The sequence below is a fragment of the Cynara cardunculus genome (genome assembly GCF_001531365.2).
Source record: "Cynara cardunculus var. scolymus isolate 2C chromosome LG 9, CcrdV1, whole genome shotgun sequence".
NCBI lineage: Eukaryota > Viridiplantae > Streptophyta > Magnoliopsida > Asterales > Asteraceae > Cynara > Cynara cardunculus.
In genome coordinates, this window is record NC_037536.1 from 16,328,767 (window position 1) to 16,351,737 (window position 22,971).

The following is a 22,971-nucleotide window of genomic DNA, read 5'->3' on the forward strand; positions in this document are numbered from 1 at the left end:
TATGTGTTATTCATGATGAATATTCATCCTGAAGAGGGACACATGGAATGTTGTTGACAGTTCCTGGGTTTCCAATCAGTTTTGGGTTCCTAACAGAACTTCCTTATATATATATATATATATATATATATATATATATATATATATATATATAGAGAGAGAGAGAGAGAGAGAGAGAGAGGAAGAATCATGCGAGAAGTTAAACATTTTGCAAGAAAACGAGAAGTTCAATATCATATATGATTACGCTCCTTTGGGTGTGTTTAATCTTATATGATTAAGCGTCTATGTGTTATCAATGCAACAAGTGTTTAATCACATACCATTAAACTTGTGTATCATGCGTGTAATCATATACGATATTGAAACTTCTCGCCTTCTCGCAAAATGTTTAGCTTCTCATATCAACTTGCCTCTCTCTCTACATACATACATACATACATACATATATAGGTGAAGGATCATGTGAGAATGAGAGTTAACGTGAGAAGCGTAAGAAGGGATCCGAACCCTTGATCACCTTTAATCTCAAACTTACTCATGAATCACGCTTGATACGGTGATTGTTCTGGTGCATCTCATCCTAACGTGCATCCAAGAGTAAAGATCCCTTCTTACACTTCTCACTTAACTCTCCTCACCGAAACCCAACCCTTCATATACATAGGACCAGGTTCAGGGGAACCCGCAAAAAATGAAAACCTAAGGGTGAACCTTCTTTTGTACGATATACACGTGCATACAAGTAACTTGTATGGTACGCACATGTGCATAACATGCACATGTACATAGAAACCAGGTTCAATTACTTGTATGCACATCTGTATATCGTTCAAATGAATGGTTACCAAGGTGTTCTTTAGCTTTCCCTTTTTTTGGGTTTTCCCCTGAACCTCCTTCTCTCTCTCTGTATATATATATATATATATATATATAGTTGCACATGGAGACATTCAGATAGATAGAAGAAATATAAAGTGAAAATGCAATGTACAATTAACTGAACTCATGGTCATGGTACAAGTTTTCTTAATATTTAAACCATTTAACTCGAAGTTTATAATACCAAATATTGATAAAGTACGTTTCTTTCTACTCTAAAACATTATTTTCGCTTAGTAGATTATTGGTATATATCATTCTACATGCATAACAGCAGACAATAGACATTTTTCTGGATGGTAAAAGGGTACAATATCAGATATGCTTATCTTTTTGCTGGCTTCTTTCTCCATTCAGTGCGACACCGGTTGATTTCAAGACCATTGCCAGATGATCTTAGTAGATGCATAAATCGGCTCAAATCTTGTTCATCCTTTTTGGAGGGAACGGATCCATTGCACCCCGTGAACTCTATAACTTCAGCATCTTCGAGTGGTTCACGACTGGTGAGTGAATCAACTATATCATCCCGTTGGCATTCACGTCTATAGTCTAAGGTAATAGCTTGCAGTTCATGGGTGTCGATGATTTCTGGTGGGATGCTCTGTTGAAGATTTTCAAGAAAAACAAGTAGTTAATGCATTGTAATCACCTATAAATAGTGGTTGAAATGAAACCATTATTTCCATACCAAAGTAAGACATCACTCAAAGAATTTAGCAACAACAGTCGTAACAGGAAGAGAGAACTGCAAATAACTTATGCAGATTCGTCAACGTACTTCCGTTTGCAATTGAAATAACGAGCATAATGGTTGAAAATCTAATTCACTCCATTTTTTATGAATATGGATAGACATAAGTGACCCAAGGCACAACTGTAAATTGATTTTCATTTAGGGGGGTTCGGAGAAAATAAAAGGCCAAGGGATAAAAACTTCAGTATAGTCAAGAAACCATTTCCGGTCATTCACAATAATGGCAAAATTAAATAATTAGGGAGAAATGCATCAAATTGCAATAAGGTTTGGTTTACTTCCTGTTTAGTATAACGAATAATTTCTTTTTCAATCGATGTAACAAAGTTACACAATTTTCTATTTTGTACCATTTTGACCGTTGACATGTTAATATTGTAACATTTGATGACGTGGATAACCGTATGCAAGGGATTTACAAAACGGTTACAGTGAAGTGGACGATAAATTTGATATAAACATCATCAAATGTTACAAGACCAGGGTGAAAAGAACAGGAAATTTTTGAACTTTGTTACATTAAATAAGAAATTTTGAAACGTTATCATATTAAATAGGAAAATATGAAACTTTGTTACATTAATTGAGAAATAAAAATTCTTCACACAAAATAGAAACTAAGGTATACTTCGTTATATTCTGATACATTTTGCAAATAATTTAACTTCGTAGAACTTTCCCTGTTATTATAGGGAGCCTCTCCTAAGTGTTATGATTTCCTATTCAGGCAAAAGCGAACTCACCGACATAACACACACACACACACACATATATATATATATAGAGAGAGAGAGGAAAGTTCTTTTAGGAACCAAAATGTGTTAGAAACCTGGGAACGGCTCACATCGCGCCACATATCCCTCTTCGGGATGAATATTCATCTTGAACAGCACATTCAAGATGAATATGTTATAACATTCATGTTGAATAATACGTCCATGGTCCATATTCGTGATGAACATACCACATGTGTTGTCCCCAGGTTCCTAATCAATTTTAGGTTCCTTTGCCCATATATACATATTCTCGATGTTGTTGGACAAAACCTTGTACAAAACACAATCTTATATGTTGACACCATGAAACAGCGAAAATTTACCAACTTCCAAACTCACTAATGTAAGTAAATCACCAGGTCATGTAGAATATATGGGACACTGAAATCTTTTACTAACCTCCAAAGCCCATCCGATGTAGGTAACATTGTTGACGTGTTTGTTCATATCCAGATCGGATCTTCTTGGCTGTATATTTAGAGGATTATTAAACACAAAATAACTGCCACTAAAAATATAGAGCTTATATGTAGCACAAATAGTAGTCTTACCACAAGTCCGAGCCTGGAATATTCAGCTGGATCTTCCAGTTTTGCTATTTTCTTCAGGCTATTGTTGTTCTCTTCAGGAAATGCTAATCTGGAAGCCATAACACAGAGTTGTAAAGACAACTAATCTTGCCAGCTAAAATAAATCCTATTTCAGAAAGAACCAACTTATCACCTATAACATGCCTTCAGTTTCATTCACAACGTATATGGATTTGAATTATAGTTCTGTAAGGGTGCGTTTGGTTTACTGGACATAACAGAATAGAGATCATTGTTCCATGTTTGACGGGACTTTTATGAGGAACAGAGTAAAACATGCGTGTTCCACCATCACCCTATGGAACAAGGTGGAACGGACCTATATTTTACCAATATAACCTCAAAATAAAACATAATTCTCTGTTAAAACATCAAATATGCCTCTCTTTTTACATGTTATTCACTCTTTAAATTTTATATATTTTATTTTATGCTCTCTGAAACTATCTTGAAAATATTATTTTATATGGTTTTTATATTTTGATTAATTTATGTAATTTAATAAATATTAATAATAATAAAATAATATAGGTATAAAATAAAAATTGGAAAGTACATGAACTTTATATTTTGGTGTCATTTTAATCGTCTTGACGAAACTCTCTAATAATATTTTGCTATAAAAATATTTATTTTACTATAATTTAATAAATTACATAACTAAATTAAAAATATATAAACAACTCATTTTATATATTCTATCATGTCCAGTTTTGTCTTACCAGACGCTGAATAACTGCTCTCTCATATCCTGTTTTGTCCCGTCGTTGGATACCAAACGCACTTAATGAACTACCATGAGCACTTCTCATGCGCCTCAAAACAAGAATCATAACTACGACATCTTTTCCTTTTTATTGTTATTATTTTGTTAGCATATATACAAGCATCTTCAGGTTTCCAGCCTAGAAGCCGACTTACCCCAATATAGGAATTAATTACCAGGAATCCAAGATGATTTCATGGTATTTTAAACTGGTCGCTGACAGATAATGCATGATGTAATGATGTGCCCAAAGGGTTTTAATAAATACACTCAATATATCAATGAGTCCATTTATGTTGTATGAAATGATACAAGTATATGCAAAAACACAACAATCGTGAGTAATCTCAATCAACTTTGCATACACATTGTCATAACTCGTAAACCAGATTAATTCTTCTCCAAAAGAATATTCACTCGTTATTTAGCAGTGATAACTTGAGCAAATGCATTAAATGTTTGTGTGTGAGATATCACGGGAATTGATATATTAGCAAGATAATGTCTACCTTAATGTCCTGGGGCAAAAGACTAAATACTCCTCTCTGACATCATCACTGACTTTCTGCAATCTTCTAGTATCCTCGTTCATCATCACCCATTTGCTGCAGATTTAATGGGGAATAGTCAATTTGCAATTCAGGTGCTCAATTGATTGTTCGCAATCGATAACAAACACACAAAAAGAGCATAGAACATACTACCCCGTATGTACGTGGTCAAACTCAACTGGTCCAAAGAACGAGAGTCGGTTTCCATAAGTCCGTTGTTCCTCAACACGGCGAAAGTCAATAGTTCGAATGAAGAGAAAAAAAAACATTGGAGGACCATGCAAAGTGGGTCTTTCATAAACATTGACCAGACAAGTGACTAATCTAATAGTTAGATCAAACAATGATGACAAGAGATACAAATGTTCTCCAGAATCATAAAGATGGACAAGAGGCAATGCATCAAGTCTCATGTTGTAGGTTTTTAAAAACCACAAAGGTTGCCATCCTGTTTTACTTGTTTATCACGGTAATTAGAATTTAGGGTCTCTTTGTTAGCAGCTTAATGAGCTTAATAAAAGTTGCAGCTTTTTCGGTCAGCTATACATGACCGTTTAGTAGTGACTTAGTTATATAGAAAGTGGCTTATTCAGTAAGCTTCTAGGGAGGTTTATGCAGAATGCCAAGTTTTTTCTAAACATGTCCATCCCAATTAAAAAGAATGCTCCTTCTATATATATGAATAACCCCTCTCAAGCAAAAACTTTCTCATACTATACAGACAGATTAATCCACACAGACAGCTTTATTCATACATGACTTAATGAAAAAACCCACCAAACAGCCCCTTAGTCACTTAAGGACACGCTTACTTTCAAGATCTGATATTGTTTTTGACAACAGTTTTATCGTAACTGACAGTAATGTGACTATAATATAGACTCTGTAAGTTGCACAATTCCACTCTGAAATGTGACTGACATTCTGGATAAAAAAATTATGTATAGGATATGTTATAAGGAGGTCAGTTTATATGCAAGATCCCCAAAGTGTGTTTAAACAATAAGCTTGTAAAGCACTGGATGATGGTTCAGTGGGCTGTGAATCTCTCGTCGGTATAAGCACCAAAACTGAGGGCCTGTTTGTTATCAGCTTAATAAGCTTAATGGGACTCAGCTTATTCAGGCAGCTAAACATAACTCTTTGATAGTGGGTTACTGATATAGAAAGTGACTTATTGAGTAAGCTTCTAGGAGGAAGCTTTATGTTTAAAGTTAAGTTTTTTCCAAACGTACGCGTTCCAATAAAAAAAACCATCCCAAACAAAAACCTTCTCAATTCATACAAACAGATAACTTTATCTATACAGGATTTAATGGAAAACCAACCAAACAGTTCTTGAGCTTTATAGGAGTACAAACCTAACTTTAAGTGCATCTGTGCAAGGGTTTGTTGAATTGAGCTGCAGTTCTACAATGTACTCATCCAATCTGAGTAAGTTTACAACTTAAATTGTGAATTTGTGACATCTAAAGGAGAAATAATGTGTTCTTTCTCTGTTCATTATGTTTTCTTTATATTCAAGACATGCTCAAGTTCACTGTGACTAATTAGGGCATGTTTGTTAGCAGCTTAATGGGAATCGCAACTTATTCGGTGAGCTATACAGATAAAATCAACTTGAGGGAAAGAAGAAAAAGATATCGAGAAACACCTTGTAGCCCTTCCAATGACCTCACCATTCGCATAGTCTTTGAGAATCCAATCACGTCTGGTCCCAATCCTTCCATCACCTTGAACCCAAGTCTCAATTTCAATCACATCACTCCTATCACACATGCCAACATATAGAACATAAGAAAATTGAAGTGATAAAACCCGCATGAAAGTCGTTGATAAAAAATTCCAACAAATTTACCAAGCAGGGTATCTGTATACTTCAATATGCATTCTTGCAGTAACCCATATGAGATGCAATTTCCTCATAGTGGTCGTTGTGGCAAATCCATCAGTAGAAAATCCAACACTCTGAGCATGATTACCTCCAACCTCCTACAAAGTGTTTAGCAATTTGCAACAAATTTGAGATAGAAGCAAAGATCAATTTGTTATCCAAACGTCTAGTGCTAATGTCCCCCGTTTCACTTCAAATTCCCACCTCTCTACCCAGACCCTCGAAACTTAAAATTAAATTATGCACATACATACATTCATGCATATATACAAGCAAGTGGAGTCTCGAATGTGCAGGGAGTGTTAGGGCCCGTTTGTTAGCAGCTTAATAAGCTTAATGGGACTTGCAACTTAATCGGTTGGCCGGCTCTACATGACTGTATGGTAGTCGCTTAATGATATAGAAAGTGACTTATTCAGTAAGCTTTTGGGACCTTTAAGCAGAAAATCAAGTTTTTTTCAAACTTGCGCCTCCCAAGTGCTCCTTCTATCTACGAAAAAAATCTTGAACAAAAATCTTCTCAATCTATATATATACAGATTAATCCATACAGACATCTTTATTGGTACAGAACTTGATAGAAAACAAACCAAACAGCCCCTTACCCTTCCATGGCTAACGAATATACAAGCAACAACTAAGAAAGCAACGAGCTGTCAGCTTACCATTCCATTGCAAGAACAATAGTAGAATGCCCTAACTGATCGAATTTAAAATATGATCCAAATTTGACTAACAAGTATATAATAATCAACAATCTTCCTGAAGTCCTTAACAGGTAGCAACAAGCATTGACCAATTCATCAAATCATCCAAAATTCAACCCTTCTGACTCAAATTGAGTTAAACAGTAAAAAAAAAAAAAACTAACCTGCAACAGATTGGCAATTGTTTCAATAGTAGCAGTTTTGTTAATTCCAACTTCATAACACCTTATAATGAACTTCTCCTTATACGATAATCCGTCCTCCGTCAAGCTCCCCAACCGTAGCCGGTTCCCCAGGCTCTTTTCCTTCTCCGCCTCATGTAAACTAGCAAGACCACTCGGCTGCTCACCGGTCGCCACCGCCAGTAACGGAGAAACCTTTCTCGACGACAAATTGCATAAAAACACGTTGTATTTTCTACGAATTGAGACGGAACCGATGGATCGGGACTGAGTTAGGGCACAAGTAGCATCTTTGGCGGAGGCATTGTATATCGCCGGCGCCACCGGTGAACCTTTCGATAACATAATTCTTACAACCTCGAACGTCAACGTCCAATAAGATTTCTCCGATAGTCAGTGGGAAAGAGGGTTTTCTGGTTTGAGGTTTCCAGGATGAAAAAATGGGGGTATTTATGTAATTTTAGTCGGATGAACAGCCGGAAGTGCCACAGAAGTTGTGATTATTTACTCTCTTGCCCTCTCAACTAATTATTGTTGGAGTAAATTACACGTTTGGTCCCTTTGGTTTATATGCTATAACGTCTTGGGTCCCTATGATATGTATTTTATAACGTCTTGGGTCCCTTGTCTCTAACTCCGTTAACGGAATTTGTTAAATTACGGGGTATTTTGATGTTTTTGTTATTAATTCATAATTCATATTCTATTAAAAATTTAAAAGCAGTGTACTAAGGTGGCGTTTGTTTTTTAAGAGGTGCTGAAGTCTGAAGTCTGAAGTCTGAATTCACTTCTGAATTTTAAGAGGTGGTGCTGAAGTCTGAAATTTGAATCAGTCAGACTGTTTGTTTTTACGTCTGAAATCTGAAATCTGAATCAGTCAGACTGTTTGTTTTTGTAAACTGACAAACTTCTGAAGTCTGAAATCTGAATCAATTCATTTCAATTAAACTTAACTGAAATATCCAAATCATTTAAACCATTTGTAAACTGCCATATAATTAAACCATTGTTTTTGCYGCACCAATGATGTAGGAACTATGATCTCTTCTACTATACTTGACAAATATAAACGTGATATATAATTGTGTAATCATAAACCATTACCCAATCAGTTATACAGTTGATCAATCACAGGTAATAACAATCTTTAGCTCATCATCTCTAAGCCCAAAAGCAGCCCAAGGCTGCTGTAAGCCCAGACCAGCAGCAATGAGAAGGAGGAAAAACCAGCCCAAGTTGCTGCCCAGTCCTGAAATCGGCAGCGAGAGAGAGAGACGTGTGCAGCGAGAGTTCGGGAGAAGGAGCAGCAGATCGGGAGATCGTGGGTGAGTTCGAGGAAGATCGTGGGCAAATATGGGAGCAATTAAAGAGGACAGCAGCAAGCTGTCGAAGAGGGAGAGGCTGGTCGCGTGGAAGGAGAAAAGAAGGAGAGGGCGGTCGCGAGAGAAATCAAGCAGCCGGCTGTCGTTTGAGAGAAAAACCGAGGACGAGGGCTGTCGATAGAGGCGAGAGGGAACATCGAAAGTGGACAGCAAAAGGGGCTGTCATCAAGCAGCCGAGAGGAAGAAATCGAGCAGCAGGGGGCTGTCGATTGGAAGCAGCAGGGGGCTGTCGATTGGAAGCAGCAGAAGAGGGAAGGAAGCAGCAGCCGAGAAGAAGGGGAATCAAATTAAGAGGTTTTCAGAGTTAAATTTACATCTAACCGATTCAGACAAAATGAGACATTTTCAGCACTTAATTTATAAAAAAAACAAACGCACTTAATTCCTCTAGGTCTGAATCGGTCAGACTTAAGAGACAATTAAGTGATTTTTTAGAAAAACAAACAGGGCCTAAATGTATTAGATATTATATAATATATTTATTTATACATATATGTTTACAGGAGTCTCACTTATAAAATCATCCACTGTTGTTACTAATATCTTGGTAGCACACACCACGTAGATCTATCCCTTATATTATATCACCCATGACCACCACTTATTCCCACTCTCCAGTGAACACTCCCCCACCGGTATCAACTTCAAACAACGGTGATTCCATCAGTCTTAACTCCAACCCTTAATATCATTGTTCCTTTCCGCCCTTCGAACATTGACAAAACCAGACCTGCAATATTCATCTTTATCAAGATCTTGATTTTACACCTTCTTCATCATCTAGATTTGTAGAAGGATATTTTGTATAGTTTTTGAATCACACTTTTTGAGTAGTTACACACATTTGTTTGTGTTCGCAAATGTTCATGTTTAAATGTTATATCCGTTTATGTTATGATATTCATCTTTTGATCTTTATGCAGAATTAATCTGGGTTCAAATCCATTCAAAAGAAGGGAATTTGGGGTTGATGAATGTTCGTGTTGATAAATACTGGTTCAGTTGAGAAACATGACAGAAAAAAGGGTTGTAGTGGTGATTGGATGGAAAGTTGTTGCTGGAACACCTCAACCGAGAAGCATAAGAAAGGAAAATGAGAGAAGAGGAGCAGAGGAGACGTGGCAGTATTAATTAGTATTTGAAAATGTTTTTTTTATATTTTTTCTAAAAGAAAATATGAAAAATAAGTAAAATGACTAAAATGTCCCCTTAATCAACCTACTTAACATAATACTTTTAATGGAGTTAGAGACAACAGACCCAAGGCGTTATGCATACCACAAGGTTGTAATTGATAATCACTTCAAAAACAGGGACTTAAGGTGTTATAACATGTAGACTATAGGGACAAAGCATGTAATTTACTCTTATTATTTATTTATTTTCCTTTTTATTTGGAGAAAAAAAATATCGTGTTTTTAATTATTTTTATGTTTTTAGTTGGTTTTTAATTATTTTGTCATATCACCCACCGTGCGGGCTACATCAATAAAACAAAACTTATTTTGTTTTTAATCGTTTAAATTAATATATGATATTACGATTATAAAATTACAATAAAAAATAAATACATATACATAAATTAATATACGATTCTCATTTACCTTATTAATTATATTCATGACCATCAAAATAAATTGTTGGTAAACGTCTTTTACATATTATGTTTTTATCAAATAAGAGTATTAATTTTCACTTGTTACGTAAGATTGCTACGCTTCTTATCCCCTCTTGCAGGGTAAAATTATTGGTCTTAACTCATGCTCACATGGTAAAGTAAGTGATATCAAATAAGCACTTACGTATTAAATATTTGGTAAACAGCCCATAAATTGATATAAAACAACTGTGATTTAGATTAAAATATTAAGAAAAATATATTTTACAAACTAGAATTATTCTTATCATATATTAAAACTAGTAGGGTACTCGTGCAATGCATCGAGATACATTTTCATTTCAATGTTTCGTTTTGTTTTTTATCCATGTTGATATAATACGATTTTATGTGGTTTCGAAAAAACAACAATGTTTCTATTTTTGAATAAAATATAAAATTTCAAAATATCATATAAAATTTGCAAAAAAAATATCAATATTAGTATCAAATTGACTATTTAAAAGTTCTTGTTTGTTTATTTTTTTAATTCAACTTTTTATTATAATTTAATTTAACATGATGAAGTAACTTAATTTAGGTTTAATATTATATTTTTTTATAAAGATAATAATTAAGAATTTTGTTAGAACTCAATAATTATCATAATTATATATTAGATTTTTTTATATTTTAAAATGAGATGTTTATCCTCTATTTGATTATGTTTATCCGCAGTTAATTACACGAATTCAAATATAGAGCTTTAATAAGTTGTACTTATGCACAATTTACTTGTAATCTTGAATTTTAAGTAATATGTATCAATAAACAGTACTTCATGTATAAAAATAGTTTTTAAAAGTTTTTGTCAAATGCTTTATAATATAGTATATATATTTTACAAACTAGAATTATTCTTATCATATATTAAATTTATTCGTTTCTCACCAAAATATATATATATATATATATATATATATATATATATATATATATATGAGCGATCAAATGAAAACCACTCCAATTTGTAAAAACCATAAAAATTACTCTCATATGTCTTAATCTTATGAAAATTTTTCATGAAATTGTTTAATCTTGTGAAGTTGTTTCATATAATACTCTTTTTGATGAAGTTGTTTCATACATGGTTATGAAATTGTTTCATATACTACTTAATGAAATTTTAATGAAACTGTTTCATGTATTTATCTAAAATTAAAATAATGAAGATGATAATATCCATGATTAACATCATTCACAATAAAAATGATTAATCAACCTCTCATAATTATAAAAAAATGAACAAAATAAAAAATTATGAATGGTGGAATGAGGCTTTTATGGTTTTTACAAATTGAGTGATTTTCATTTGATCGTTCCCCTATATATATATATATATATATATACTTGGGATCATGTGAGACCAATCTGTTTTTCACGAGACACGTAAAACCATTTTTTTATACTTGAAATTTCACAGCAAAACGTTGTGTAGGTAACATTCACAATGTTTTTGTTATGAAGGTTCGACTTCTTTTTTGCATTCACAACGTTTTATTGTGAAGTTTCAAGTGTATAAAAATTGTCTTATGAAAACAGATTGATCTCACGTAAACCCTACCATATAAATTTATGTGTGTATATGTGAAGTATTTTAATTGCACCTCCAGTGCAGCTCGAACGCACGTTTAAAAAAAATAAAATACAAAGCACATCTTCTTTGACTTAAAACGTGATATATTCAATAGTCGCTTAATCTAATCGACATAATTTCCACCAAACGGCGTCGTCTTTAAGTTTTTAATTAGCACATGTTTTCGGATAGGGGCTAATTCTTTCGATGGAAAATCCTTAAATATTCACATGTGTTTTTTGTTGGTTTAGTTTGTGCTCTTTAGCAATTGTTGAATGGTTTGCTGTAAAATGATTAAGTGGTCATAATGATTAAGATGCTCTTATGATGTAGTGCAAAATGAAATATAATTGTTTGGTAATTGTGTATAATGAAATTAGGGCTCTTAATGGTTAAGGGATATTTATGATACAAAATCATTCAGAGAGTTTTAGAACCATTAAGAGACAGACTTTTATTTTGCCAAACAAGATTCACATCTTAACGATTCAGATGTTGCCTCTTAATGGAACTATTAAGAGGTAAACAAACAACCCCAAATAAACGAAATAGAAAATGGTCTTGTTTGTTTATTTACGATCGTAAACGTTTGCTATTATGTTTATTAATATCCATTCATTTTTGTTCTTTTACATCTATTTACGTTTGTTCGTTTATATATACTATGTTATAAAACATTTGATAAAAACTCTTAAAAACCATTTTTTATGCATGAAGTATTGTTTATTGATGCATATTACTTAAAATTCAAGATTACAAATAAATTATCAACTTATGAAAGCTCAATGTTTGAATTCGTGTAACTAACTAAAAAAATCAAGTACAGGATAAATATCTCACTTTAAATATAAAATATCTAAAATAAAATTAGGATAATTATTAAGTTTTAACATAATACTTAATTATTATTTTTATAAAAAATATTATATGCTAGAATGATACTCGTGCAATATAACGAGATACATCGAGATAATCTCTTGTTTTAATTTTTGTCTTTGTTGATATAATACGGTTTTATGTGATTTTGAGAAGACGATAATGTTTTTATTTTATTTGGAAAAAAATATCGATATTAATATCAAATTGACTTTTTAAAAATTCTCGTTTTTATGTAATTTATTTAATTCAAGATTTTCATCTTAATCTAATTAAGTTTAATAACAAAGTAATTTGTTTTTGGTTTAATAATATAATTTTTATAAGGATAATAATTAAGTATTATGTTATAAGTATAACTCAATAATTATCATGATTATATTTTAGATTTTTTATATTCAAAATTAGATGGTTATTCTGTAGTTAATTATGTTTATCTGCAGCTAATTACATGAATTCAAACATGGAGTTTTGGTAAGTTGTAACTACACACAATTTATTTGTAACTTCAAGAATTTTAAGTAAAATGCATTAATAAACAACATTTCATTAATAAATAATAGTTTTTAAGGGTTTTTGTCAAATGCTATATAATACTGAGTTCATTTCAGTATTCAATTTAAGTTGAGGGGGTGAGGTTGGCATTTGAACTCAAATGCAGGGGATTGAGATGTAAATATCAAATAAAAAGGAGTTAGGCCTTCACTCTTTTCTCATTTGGATCGACTAGAAAAATCTACGTGTGTGCGCTATCGCGAGACGTAAGAAGAGAGGAGAAGGATTTGAAGAAGGTCAAGCGGGGAAAGCTTAATTTCAGGTAAGAACATCATTCTTCTCTGTATTTCCTCTTCCCTATTGACGTTAATGTGGATGTTAGTGTACTAGATTAGTTGAACTGTTGATTTTTAGGGAAACTGGTTTTATTGGTATGTATGTTATGGGGAAATCGGTTATTGTTTGTGAGTCTCGTTATATAATCAACTTTTACGGTGTTTTGGAGTGGTTTTAACTCAAAAACTCCATAGATGTCTTTGATCCAATTCGTTTCGTTTGGTGATCCACAAATCTGGTCAAATATAATGGTTAAGGAACAATGTGGAGTATCGTATGTGCATGTTAATTGGAGCGATTTTGGATGAGGGGTTAAGTTTGCAGCTCTGCAGCTCGAACAAGAATGACCTTATTAATGACAGAGTATTATATTAAGGGGCCGTTTACCTAAATGCTAACTCGGTAAGTGCTTACTGATAGTATTCCACATTATAATTTATTTTGATATGTAAGATTTTAGTACATAAAAACATATCGAATACAACAAGTTACTGGGCAAGTACTTATCTGGGTAAGAGTCGTCATCCTTACTTACCGGGTAAGACTTGATTCTCGAGTAGATTTTTAACTTGTCAGGGAAAGAAGGTCAAACTATATTTGAATTTTACGTTTGTGAGGTTGCGTGTCGAAGATGAAGTATGGGCTAGAGATGGGCCTTCAAGTTAGTATGAGGGAACGAGAGGTCGGGAAATCATCGGAAGATGCCGGGGGGGGGGGGTTGATGGTGCTAATACATTATTTAATCAAATATAGGAAAATAAAAAAAGAGTAAACTGCAAGGTTTATATGGTTTGTGAAAAGTAACGCCTCTTGTCTCTATAGTTTTAAAATTACAAGATAACTATCAGTTTAAAAAACATTCGGGTTTGGACCCTCCCTCTAACGGTTTTAAACAATTCCGTTAAATGAACCATATTTTCGTTATCTTATCGATTTTTTTTTTTATCTTTTACACAATCAAAACCGATTTAATGATTTTGGTCCCCCAAAAAATAGATAAAAGAACAAAATTGTGACTCATTTAACGGAATTTTTTAAAGGTCATTATCGAGAGGGACCAAATCTGGACGTTTTTTTACAAATAACGATAGCCATCTTGTAATTTCAAAACTGTAAAGACGAAAAATGTCATCCTCAACAAACCATCGGGAGTAATATAATCTTAATTTAATGGATGAAAGTTAGTGAGAAGGATCAAAATGAGACAAAAATATGAACTACAGTGACAAATTAGGGGACCAAAAATAACAAAATCAAAAGAACAAAGGACCAAACAATGAAGTTTATTTTAATCGTGACGTGACTTCGTCGGCACGTGTAAATAAAACTGAGATCGAAAGACCAGACGAGCGACTCGAACAAGATAAAATCAAATTTCGCGATCTAGGGTTCTTGTCTGCAAGGAAAATGGTGAGTTCTTTCTTAATCTGTGGGTTTTAGTCACTTGATTTTGTGTGTAAATAGGTATATTCATATGCTTTATATCACAAATTTTGATGGTTAATACTCTATTATTGCAGGCTGACTCAACTCGACGAAGGTAAAACCCTAGATCCCAAACTTGGTTTTGTTCCATTTTTCGCCGATTCCTGCTTTTTGGCGTGCTTTTTGTTTCACAGGGTTTGCAATTTGTTTATTTCTGCTTTGATTATTGTTTTCATCATGTAGTTTGATGAAGAAAAGGGTTTTCTCGGGTGAAATTGTTGTTTAAGAAACAAAAATGGATAGTGTTGTGCATAGAAGGGAAGATACACGTTGTTTGGTTGGTCTTGCATCAAGTCCTGTATGGATATGAATATAGCTGACGACTATGTGATTAATCTGTCTGTATAGATTGAGAGGGTTTTTTCATAGATGGAACTTGGAAGGAACTTTTTTTTTTTTTTTTTAACTGGGAGAGACAGTTTTGGAAAAAACTTAGCTTTCTGCATAAAGCTCCGAAGCTTATGGAATAAGCTACTTTCTTTATCATTAAACTACTAACTAATAGTCATGTATAGCTGAATGAGTAAGTTGTGAGTCCCATTAAGCTAATTAAGCTGCTAACAGAGACAGGTATAATAGAAAGAGGGTTGGATACTGAGATCTGTGCAGCATGTTATTGTAGATGGATATGTTCTTATAGGGGGTTGTTACAGATTGAGAAAAAACTCACCATTTTCCTTGTAGACAAGAATCCTTAATTGCAAAATTTTGATTTTATCTTTGTTCGAGACTAGGGTTTGGTGCTTCTAAACTGCAAAACAAAACTTATTACGATGCAATAAGTCTTTGTTTTGCAATTTGTATGCCTTTATTTGTTAGTTGTTGGTGCATGATGAATAAGTATTCTAATAAATACATCTTCGTGTTTGTCCTTTTCATCACTTGTTAATTTAAGACACCGTCTTATTTTACATCATCAGAATGGTAATTCCTTATGTTATGTTCATTGAGGATAACTTTTGATAACCCTTATTGTGTTGGTTGGTTGTTTTATGGATTTGTTCGTAGATTTTATTGATAAACAAGTTACGAGCAGTTGCATGAATAGATAGGCTTCTTGTTGGTATATGGTAAAGTCGTAACAAATGATTAACGGGACAAAACAAGGTTATTGTGAATTCATGATTAATTAAAGTTGATTTCAGTTAAATCCTTCACCTTCTCATAAGTGTAGAGCCATTTTTTAATAGGTCAGGAGGTCATGGATTTAATTGAAATCTCATTAAGGTTATATACCTAAATGACTAGATTTTTAATAGGTCTGTTCAACTTCTTGTGTGATCTTGTTATATAGCATGTGACGTACTAATTTAACAAGCAAGCGCAAGACCAATATTCCAGTAGGTTATACTAAGTTTTATTTATAGAAGTATTAATTATAAAACTTAATCGATTACTCCCGCCGTCCCAAAATAAGTGTCCAAATTTATGACTTTAGTTTGTCGCAAAATAAGTGTCTACTTTAAAAAATCAAGTACCTACTTTTCCAATTCTACCCTTAATCATGAGATATAGAAAAATATTACCCCCTATGTTATTAAGGGTAAAATGACGTTTAGTTAATTAATAAGTGCACTAATTACACATTTCTAAACCTCTGCCTTTTTCATTGTGTTCATTTATTTTGGGATGAAGGGAGTAGATTTTTGTGAAAAAATATATATGGGCCGCACGTGCTTGTGCAAAGTTATTTTTGCATATCCTATGTTTACCCATAAATCTAAACAGGCAGGTCCGGACCCATCCATTTTTTTTTAGAATGACAAATCCAGTTTAGCGGGCCTTTTTCTCCCTGAACATCTCTGTCCTCGACCTATCCTTATGTCTGGATCATGAAGCCTAAATATTTGCAAGTTGAAACCGTCCTTTTGGGTACCTTTTGCTCCCGAATGTTGACTTTTAACCCCTCATCAATGTGTTCCCCACTGAATTTTGACCAGATGTAGATTGTCTAGGGCGATTAATACGCAAACCTAGTGTTTCCAAAGCTGCCTTCCACTACTCCTACCTCTCGTTGACCACAACCATTGACTTTGCTACCAGCACAATGTCGTATGTGAAAAGTGCGAATAACACACACCATAGGACATTCCCTTGGATCTCTTGGGAGATCTCATCCAAAATCACAGCAAATAAGAACGGGCTTAGTGCCGGGGAATAGTCCGTCTCACCACTGGTATCTCGACTCAAATCCTCGTTTGACCGTACAAGTCCTCTATTGCCCTCACATATCTCCAATGTACCCTCCTCTTCTCCGGTCTCTTTCAAATCACGTTTTGTGGTAAATAGACATGTCTTATTTATATTTATCACTTCTTCGTCCCAAAATAAGTGTCTATATTAAGATTTTAGTTTGTCCCAAGATAATTGTTCACTTTCAGAAGTAATATGTCTAGTTTTCTATTCTATCCTTAATTATGAGATGGAGAAAAAAAATCCTCTCTCTATAATTAAGGGTAAAATTGTCCTTTTGTTAATTAAAAAGTGTAATAATTACACATTCCTAAAACTGTGAGCCTTTTTCATTGTGGATATATTTATTATGAGAGGGAGGGAGTATATGGTAAAAAATACAATAAACAATGCTCTTGGGATAATCTAGTCAATTTAACATTTTGTCCCGTCTATTAAACACTATATAGGCAGCTAGTCCTTTCATGTCATGTCCAATCTGTTCCGTCATGCCCCGTCCATGTACCAATCACAGCTTAAATAGTTGTGGCTTTGTGAAATTATCATGCTTATGCGATGCAAATTATTGAACGTAAATGGCATTTCACACTTCTCGTTTAATGCCTACCTTATATGCTACTTTAATGTGTTCAGATATTCTGGCTCTCCTCCCTATGAAGCACCATCAAGGTCCAGATCTCGATCCAGATCGAGATCCTGGTCAAGGCCAAGAGGTAGGCCTGTATCTAGATCAAGATCAAGAAGTCGTGGCAGGTACGGTTTTAGCTTTGCCTTGGGATTCTCTGTCTTTTTTCTTATTAAGAATTTTGCTTCATTATGATGACGGATGCTTGTTTATGTTGCTGTGTATTTTTTTGAATCTTTGTAGGGATGAGGCTATAAATCCCGGAAACACACTTCATGTAACCGGCCTATCGACACGTGTTACACAGGAGCAGCTCGAAGAACATTTTTCAAAGGAGGGAAAGGTTAGCTTATTTCAAAGATTAAATGAGAAGTATATTAAAACTATAGGCCTATGACATATCGATACATAGAGGGAGGTTTAAGGGAGAGCCCTCCAAAAAAAGGTGAAAAAGGAACCACTATCAACCGTTGGATCTAAAAAATAGATGGTTCATATTCGAATGTAAGCGCCCCTATAATCGTGTATTTAGTTTGGCAAAATGTAACCGTCCTTTTGTTCAGAAAGTCTAACAAGATTGTTGGATTGACCATTTAAAAGTAAGTCGAGGAAATTTAAGTGGATTTCCTAAATTTGCTAAAACAAATTTCTTTCTTTCATTACTGGGTAAAAATCTACTGGAAATTGACTAAAATAGCCATATTGGACCTTCCAATTCACTTCATAGAGACCTTTTAAACCCATTGACGAATTTAACTTGAAATTATACACGTGGGCATTACGCAACTTGCGTAATCCACTTTTTGGATTAAAATAATGAGGAAAAATGGGAATTATGCAAGTTGTGTAAGTGATTATGGGGGGTCCACGTAGGCATTCGGCAAGTAGCAATTACGCAGCTTGCATAATTCCTCTTTTCTTCATTATTTTAATCCGAAAAGTGGATTACGCAAGTTGCATAATGCCACTTGCGTAATTTCCGTCTAAATCCGTCAACAAGTTCAAAGGGGGATATAAAGTGAATTGGAGTGTCCAAAATGGCAATTTTAGTCAATTTCCCAAAATCTACATTTTCTTCATCTTTATGATCTATTCCCAAAAATGAATGCATATCAATCTTTTGCTGAAGATGTCTTAGGGCCTGTTTGTTAACAGCTTAATGGGGCTCACAACTTATTTGTTCAGCTATACATGACTGTTTGGTAGTGGCTTAATGATATTGAAGTGGCTTATTAACTTCTAGGGGAGCTTTATGCAGAAAGCCAAGTTTTCTAACCTCCCCCTCCCAATTAAAAACACACTTTTATATACGAAACCCCTCCTCCCAATCTTTACAGACAGGTTAATCCACACAGTTAGCTTTATCCATACATGACTTGAATGGAAAACCAACCAAATAACCCCTTATATACTTACTTCAATGTCTAATGACAACTACTCTCTGTTTAGGTGTCTAACTGTTTTCTGGTGGTGGAGCCTCGTTCACGCATCTCCCGTGGCTTTGCTTTTATAACAATGGAAACCCTCGAGGATGCCAATCGCTGCATAAAGCACCTTAATCAGTCGGTTCTCGAACACCGCCAAATAACTGTGGAAAGAGTAAGTTGTCTCGGCTACAATTAGGAAAGACGCAATGTTTTTATGCTATCTTTCTTTATAACTTCAAGGTTTACCGGCGATATTTGCATCATTTATGTTGGCAGCATATCAAAGTTGATGAGTTCATCAATGCAACTCTTAAACAGCTTGTTCAATGGCTCAGCTAAAACAGCATCATTTCACATGTATCTGATCAACTAAACATAGCAAGCTTATTGCTCAACTATATATAACACCCTCGGCAGACATTCCAACTAATCAACGGTCATTATCAACAGCAAATATATTCAACTGTCAACTAATCGACGGTCATTATCAACAGCAATTATATTCAACTGTCAACTAATCGACGGTCATTATCAACANTATATTCAACTGTCAACTAATCGACGGTCATTATCAACAGCAATTATATTCAACTGTCAACTAATCGACGGTCATTATCAACATCTAACCAGGCTTTAATGGTATCGTTTACCCGAGACTTATGGGTATTAGCCACATGCATTTTCTTTATTTATTTTTTTATTTCTCACGTTCTCTTGAATCGTTTTTCCTCGTTGGTGTTATGGAGAGATTGGGTCTAGTTTCTCATTTTCCTTTTCTTGAACTATATAATATCTTATATATAGCAAAACTCTCACATGCTTTTCACCTTTGGTGATTTACCTCCTCCAGGGAGGTTGGGATCTAGGGAAATTGTCCAAAATAGCCAATCATGCCTTTTCTCCTCACTTTTATAGCCACTTTTTCAAGAAAGATCATAATAGCCGGAGATTAGGTTAGTTGCGCTTACGCAACTTATGTAACCCACTTTCTCTAATATTTTATTTAGGAAATTAGACATTAAGCAAGTTGCTAAGTTATTTTGTTTAATGTCTACGTGGCTTGTCTATACACATGCCACCTTAACATCCACAAGTAGCAGCACTTATGCATCTTGCTTAATGTCTAATATTTCTGATTATTTCATTTGAAAAAGGTGAGGTATGCAAGTTGCTTAATCGCTACCGCGTAATCTACGGCTATTTTGATCATAATGTTGGAAAGGTGGCTATAAAGTGAAGAGAGGAGGCCTGATTGGCTATTTTGGACAATTTCCTTGCATCTATTGGTAACCCTGATGCTTCTGGACCAATGACCCTTTGGTCTCATTTTCGTTATTCTTGTGGGTGGAGCTTCTGATGATCATTGGCTTTCTTTTCTTTTTCCTCCTCAAAATATGAATGTTGATGATGGTTATGTTGTTATATGATGTTTTAACCAAATTTTGCTTGTTGAAAGACGTGCTACTTGAGGTCATTTATTTGGTTTATTTCAGTCACGAAGGAAACGCCCCAGGACACCGACACCTGGCCATTACCTCGGCCTGAAAAACACTAGGGATACCGGTAACTTTTTTCCCTTTTCTTTTTTATAAAATTTATTACCTCCGAACCGGGATAAGCGTCCACTTCCAAAAGTAAGTGTCTACTTTCCAATTCCATCCTTAATTATGAGATGGAGAAATTCATTACTCCCTCTATATTAAGGGTACAACTGTCGTTTTGTTGATTAAAAAGCGTAATAATTACACGTCTAAAACCCTTTTTTTTCATCGTGGACGTTTATTTTGCGACGGATGGAGTACGTGCCATCTGGTGTTACATTGATGAAAAATTGTTGTTATGTTTAGGGTATCGTGGTGACAGAGGCAGGCCTCGTGGTGGCTCTAGCCGTGATGACTATGGATACCGGAGGCCTGCAAGGCGGTCGCCACCATATAGAGGTGGTCGTGATTACTCCCCAAGGAGGTCACCGCCACCATACAGAGGTGGCCGTGATTACTCTCCAAGGAGGTCACCACCACCATATAGAGGCGGTCGTGATTACTCTCCTAGGCGGTCACCGCCTGATTATGGTGGCAGATCAAGAAGGGAGAGGTCTCCTCCTCCATATTCGCCTTACAGGAGTCCAGAAAGGAACTACGGTCGCCGCTAGGTAAGTTCATTGGGTGGAAAATATGTTACTGTGTGAATTTTGGCAGATTTATAAGGTGGTGTGAACATTATATGTTTAACATCTATTCTATGGATTTAGTGGCTACTTGTTTAAGTTATCATGCAACATTAACTTGGATATTTCTTCATCTTTGGAGAATTCAAGATTATTGTGTTTTGTTAGTTTTAAAATGATATTGGACTTCTTTGGATGTATTGTTTTTTTTTTTTTTTTGAAGTATGTATATATGTATGTGCCTATATAGATATATAGGGTTGGGTTTATGTGAGACAAACCTGTTTTCATGAGATCATAATTTTACACTTGAAACTTTACAGCGAAATGTTGTGAAGGTTAAAGATTTCCGAACCTTCACAACAAATTTTACTGTAAAGTTTCAAGTGTAAAAAAGTGGTCTTATGGGTCTCACGAAAACAGACTGGTCTCACATGATCCCGAGTCTCTCTCTCTCTCCCTATATATATATATGGTTTGTTTCAAATACAACCCGTCGCATTTGTACAACCAATACAACCCAATAAATTGAGATATTTATGGAAATGATGTGAGTTCATTTATTATGAATTTGAATATTTATGAAAGATGAATATGATTCATTAATTATGATCAATACTTTAAATTAGGAAACAATCAAAATTTTTATGAAATCACATATTAATCAAATAAAATGGACGATTGAGATTGAGTTGTATTGGTTGCACAAATGTCAAGCCAATAAATTGAAATATTTATGGAAATGATGAGAGTTTATTTATTATGATTTAAATATTTATGCAAGATGAATACAGTTCATTAATTATGAATAATATTTTATATTATGAAACAATCAGAACTTTTATGAAATTACATATTCATCAAATTAAATGGACGGTTGAGATTGAATTGTATTGGTTGTACTAATACAAGGGGTCGTATAATAATCCACATCTTTCTCTCTCTCTCTCTTTCTATATATATATATATATATATATATATATATATAGGGGGAATGATTTACGTGATACCAGCCTGTTTTCATGAGACTTGTAAAATCGTCTTTTTCCACTTGAAACTTTAAAATAAAACAATGTAAAGGTAAAAAAACCGAAAATTCATAACAAAAATACTGTGAATATTATTTTCACAGTGTTTCCAAAAAAGTGATCTTACAAGTCTCACGAAAATAACCTTAGTTCACGTAAACTCAACTTTATCTATATATATAACATTACACGTTTTGACTATATTATGTAATTAAATAATAAATAGCGACGAAACATACCCACATTTAGTCACGTCGTATGTTATAATTTAATTTTTTAAAATTGAGTTTATATAATATTGTTAAAGACTTGATAAATATATTCACGTGGGACGCATTCTGTAGACTAAATATTTAAAAAGAAAGTCAATGGATACTGCGTATCTCGCTTATGATTATTTTATAAAATGCAATAATTATTTGATAATTATTTAAATTACTAAAATCATTTAATGTGGATCGTTGAGGAGATGTTTGTTGGTGATTATTATAAAACAAATAAAATTAATCATTAAATTTTACATTATATCAAATTTATCATTTTCTTGCCATATAATTGATTTTTCTGCTAAAATAAATTAAATTTTATGATTTTTATATCTATTTAATGTACAATTATA

The 22,971-nt window shown here is 33.9% G+C and overlaps 2 protein-coding genes across 2 annotated transcripts; one reads left to right on the forward strand and one right to left on the reverse strand.

Moving 5' to 3' along the window:
- Positions 1 to 992: 992 nt before the first annotated feature.
- LOC112518413 (oleoyl-acyl carrier protein thioesterase, chloroplastic-like) lies at positions 993 to 7,532 on the reverse strand. The gene is made up of 7 exons (XM_025126097.1): positions 7,088 to 7,532; positions 6,181 to 6,314; positions 5,977 to 6,090; positions 4,281 to 4,376; positions 2,967 to 3,054; positions 2,815 to 2,883; positions 993 to 1,486 (listed from the first exon to the last, which is right to left on the reverse strand). Exons 1-7 carry the CDS (start codon positions 7,448 to 7,450, stop codon positions 1,208 to 1,210), a joined length of 1,143 nt encoding a protein of 380 aa, XP_024981865.1. The 5' UTR covers positions 7,451 to 7,532; the 3' UTR covers positions 993 to 1,207.
- A 7,247-nt stretch (positions 7,533 to 14,779) lies between these two features.
- On the forward strand, positions 14,780 to 21,523 carry LOC112518071 (serine/arginine-rich splicing factor SR45a-like). The gene is made up of 7 exons (XM_025125638.1): positions 14,780 to 14,837; positions 14,948 to 14,967; positions 17,739 to 17,858; positions 17,974 to 18,073; positions 19,180 to 19,329; positions 20,651 to 20,720; positions 21,005 to 21,523. The coding sequence occupies exons 1-7, from the start codon at positions 14,835 to 14,837 to the stop codon at positions 21,307 to 21,309; spliced, it is 768 nt and encodes a 255-aa protein (XP_024981406.1). The 5' UTR covers positions 14,780 to 14,834; the 3' UTR covers positions 21,310 to 21,523.
- The last annotated feature ends 1,448 nt before the right edge of the window (positions 21,524 to 22,971 follow it).

What these genes read in the sequence shown, in the direction of transcription:
- LOC112518413 (XM_025126097.1), bottom strand. Translation starts at nt 7,450, where the DNA reads ATGTTATCGAAAGGTTCACCGGTGGCGCCGGCGATATACAATGCCTCC. An exon ending in GTCATTGGAAGGGCTACAAG is followed by an intron (nt 4,377 to 5,976) that starts GTGTTTCTCGAT and finishes TTAAATCTGCAG; the next exon opens with CAAATGGGTGATGATGAACG. An exon ending in TTTTGCCCCAGGACATTAAG is followed by an intron (nt 3,055 to 4,280) that starts GTAGACATTATC and finishes TATGGCTTCCAG; the next exon opens with ATTAGCATTTCCTGAAGAGA.
- LOC112518071 (XM_025125638.1), top strand. An exon ending in GCTGACTCAACTCGACGAAG is followed by an intron (nt 14,968 to 17,738) that starts GTAAAACCCTAG and finishes TAATGTGTTCAG; the next exon opens with ATATTCTGGCTCTCCTCCCT. An exon ending in GCCAAATAACTGTGGAAAGA is followed by an intron (nt 19,330 to 20,650) that starts GTAAGTTGTCTC and finishes GGTTTATTTCAG; the next exon opens with TCACGAAGGAAACGCCCCAG.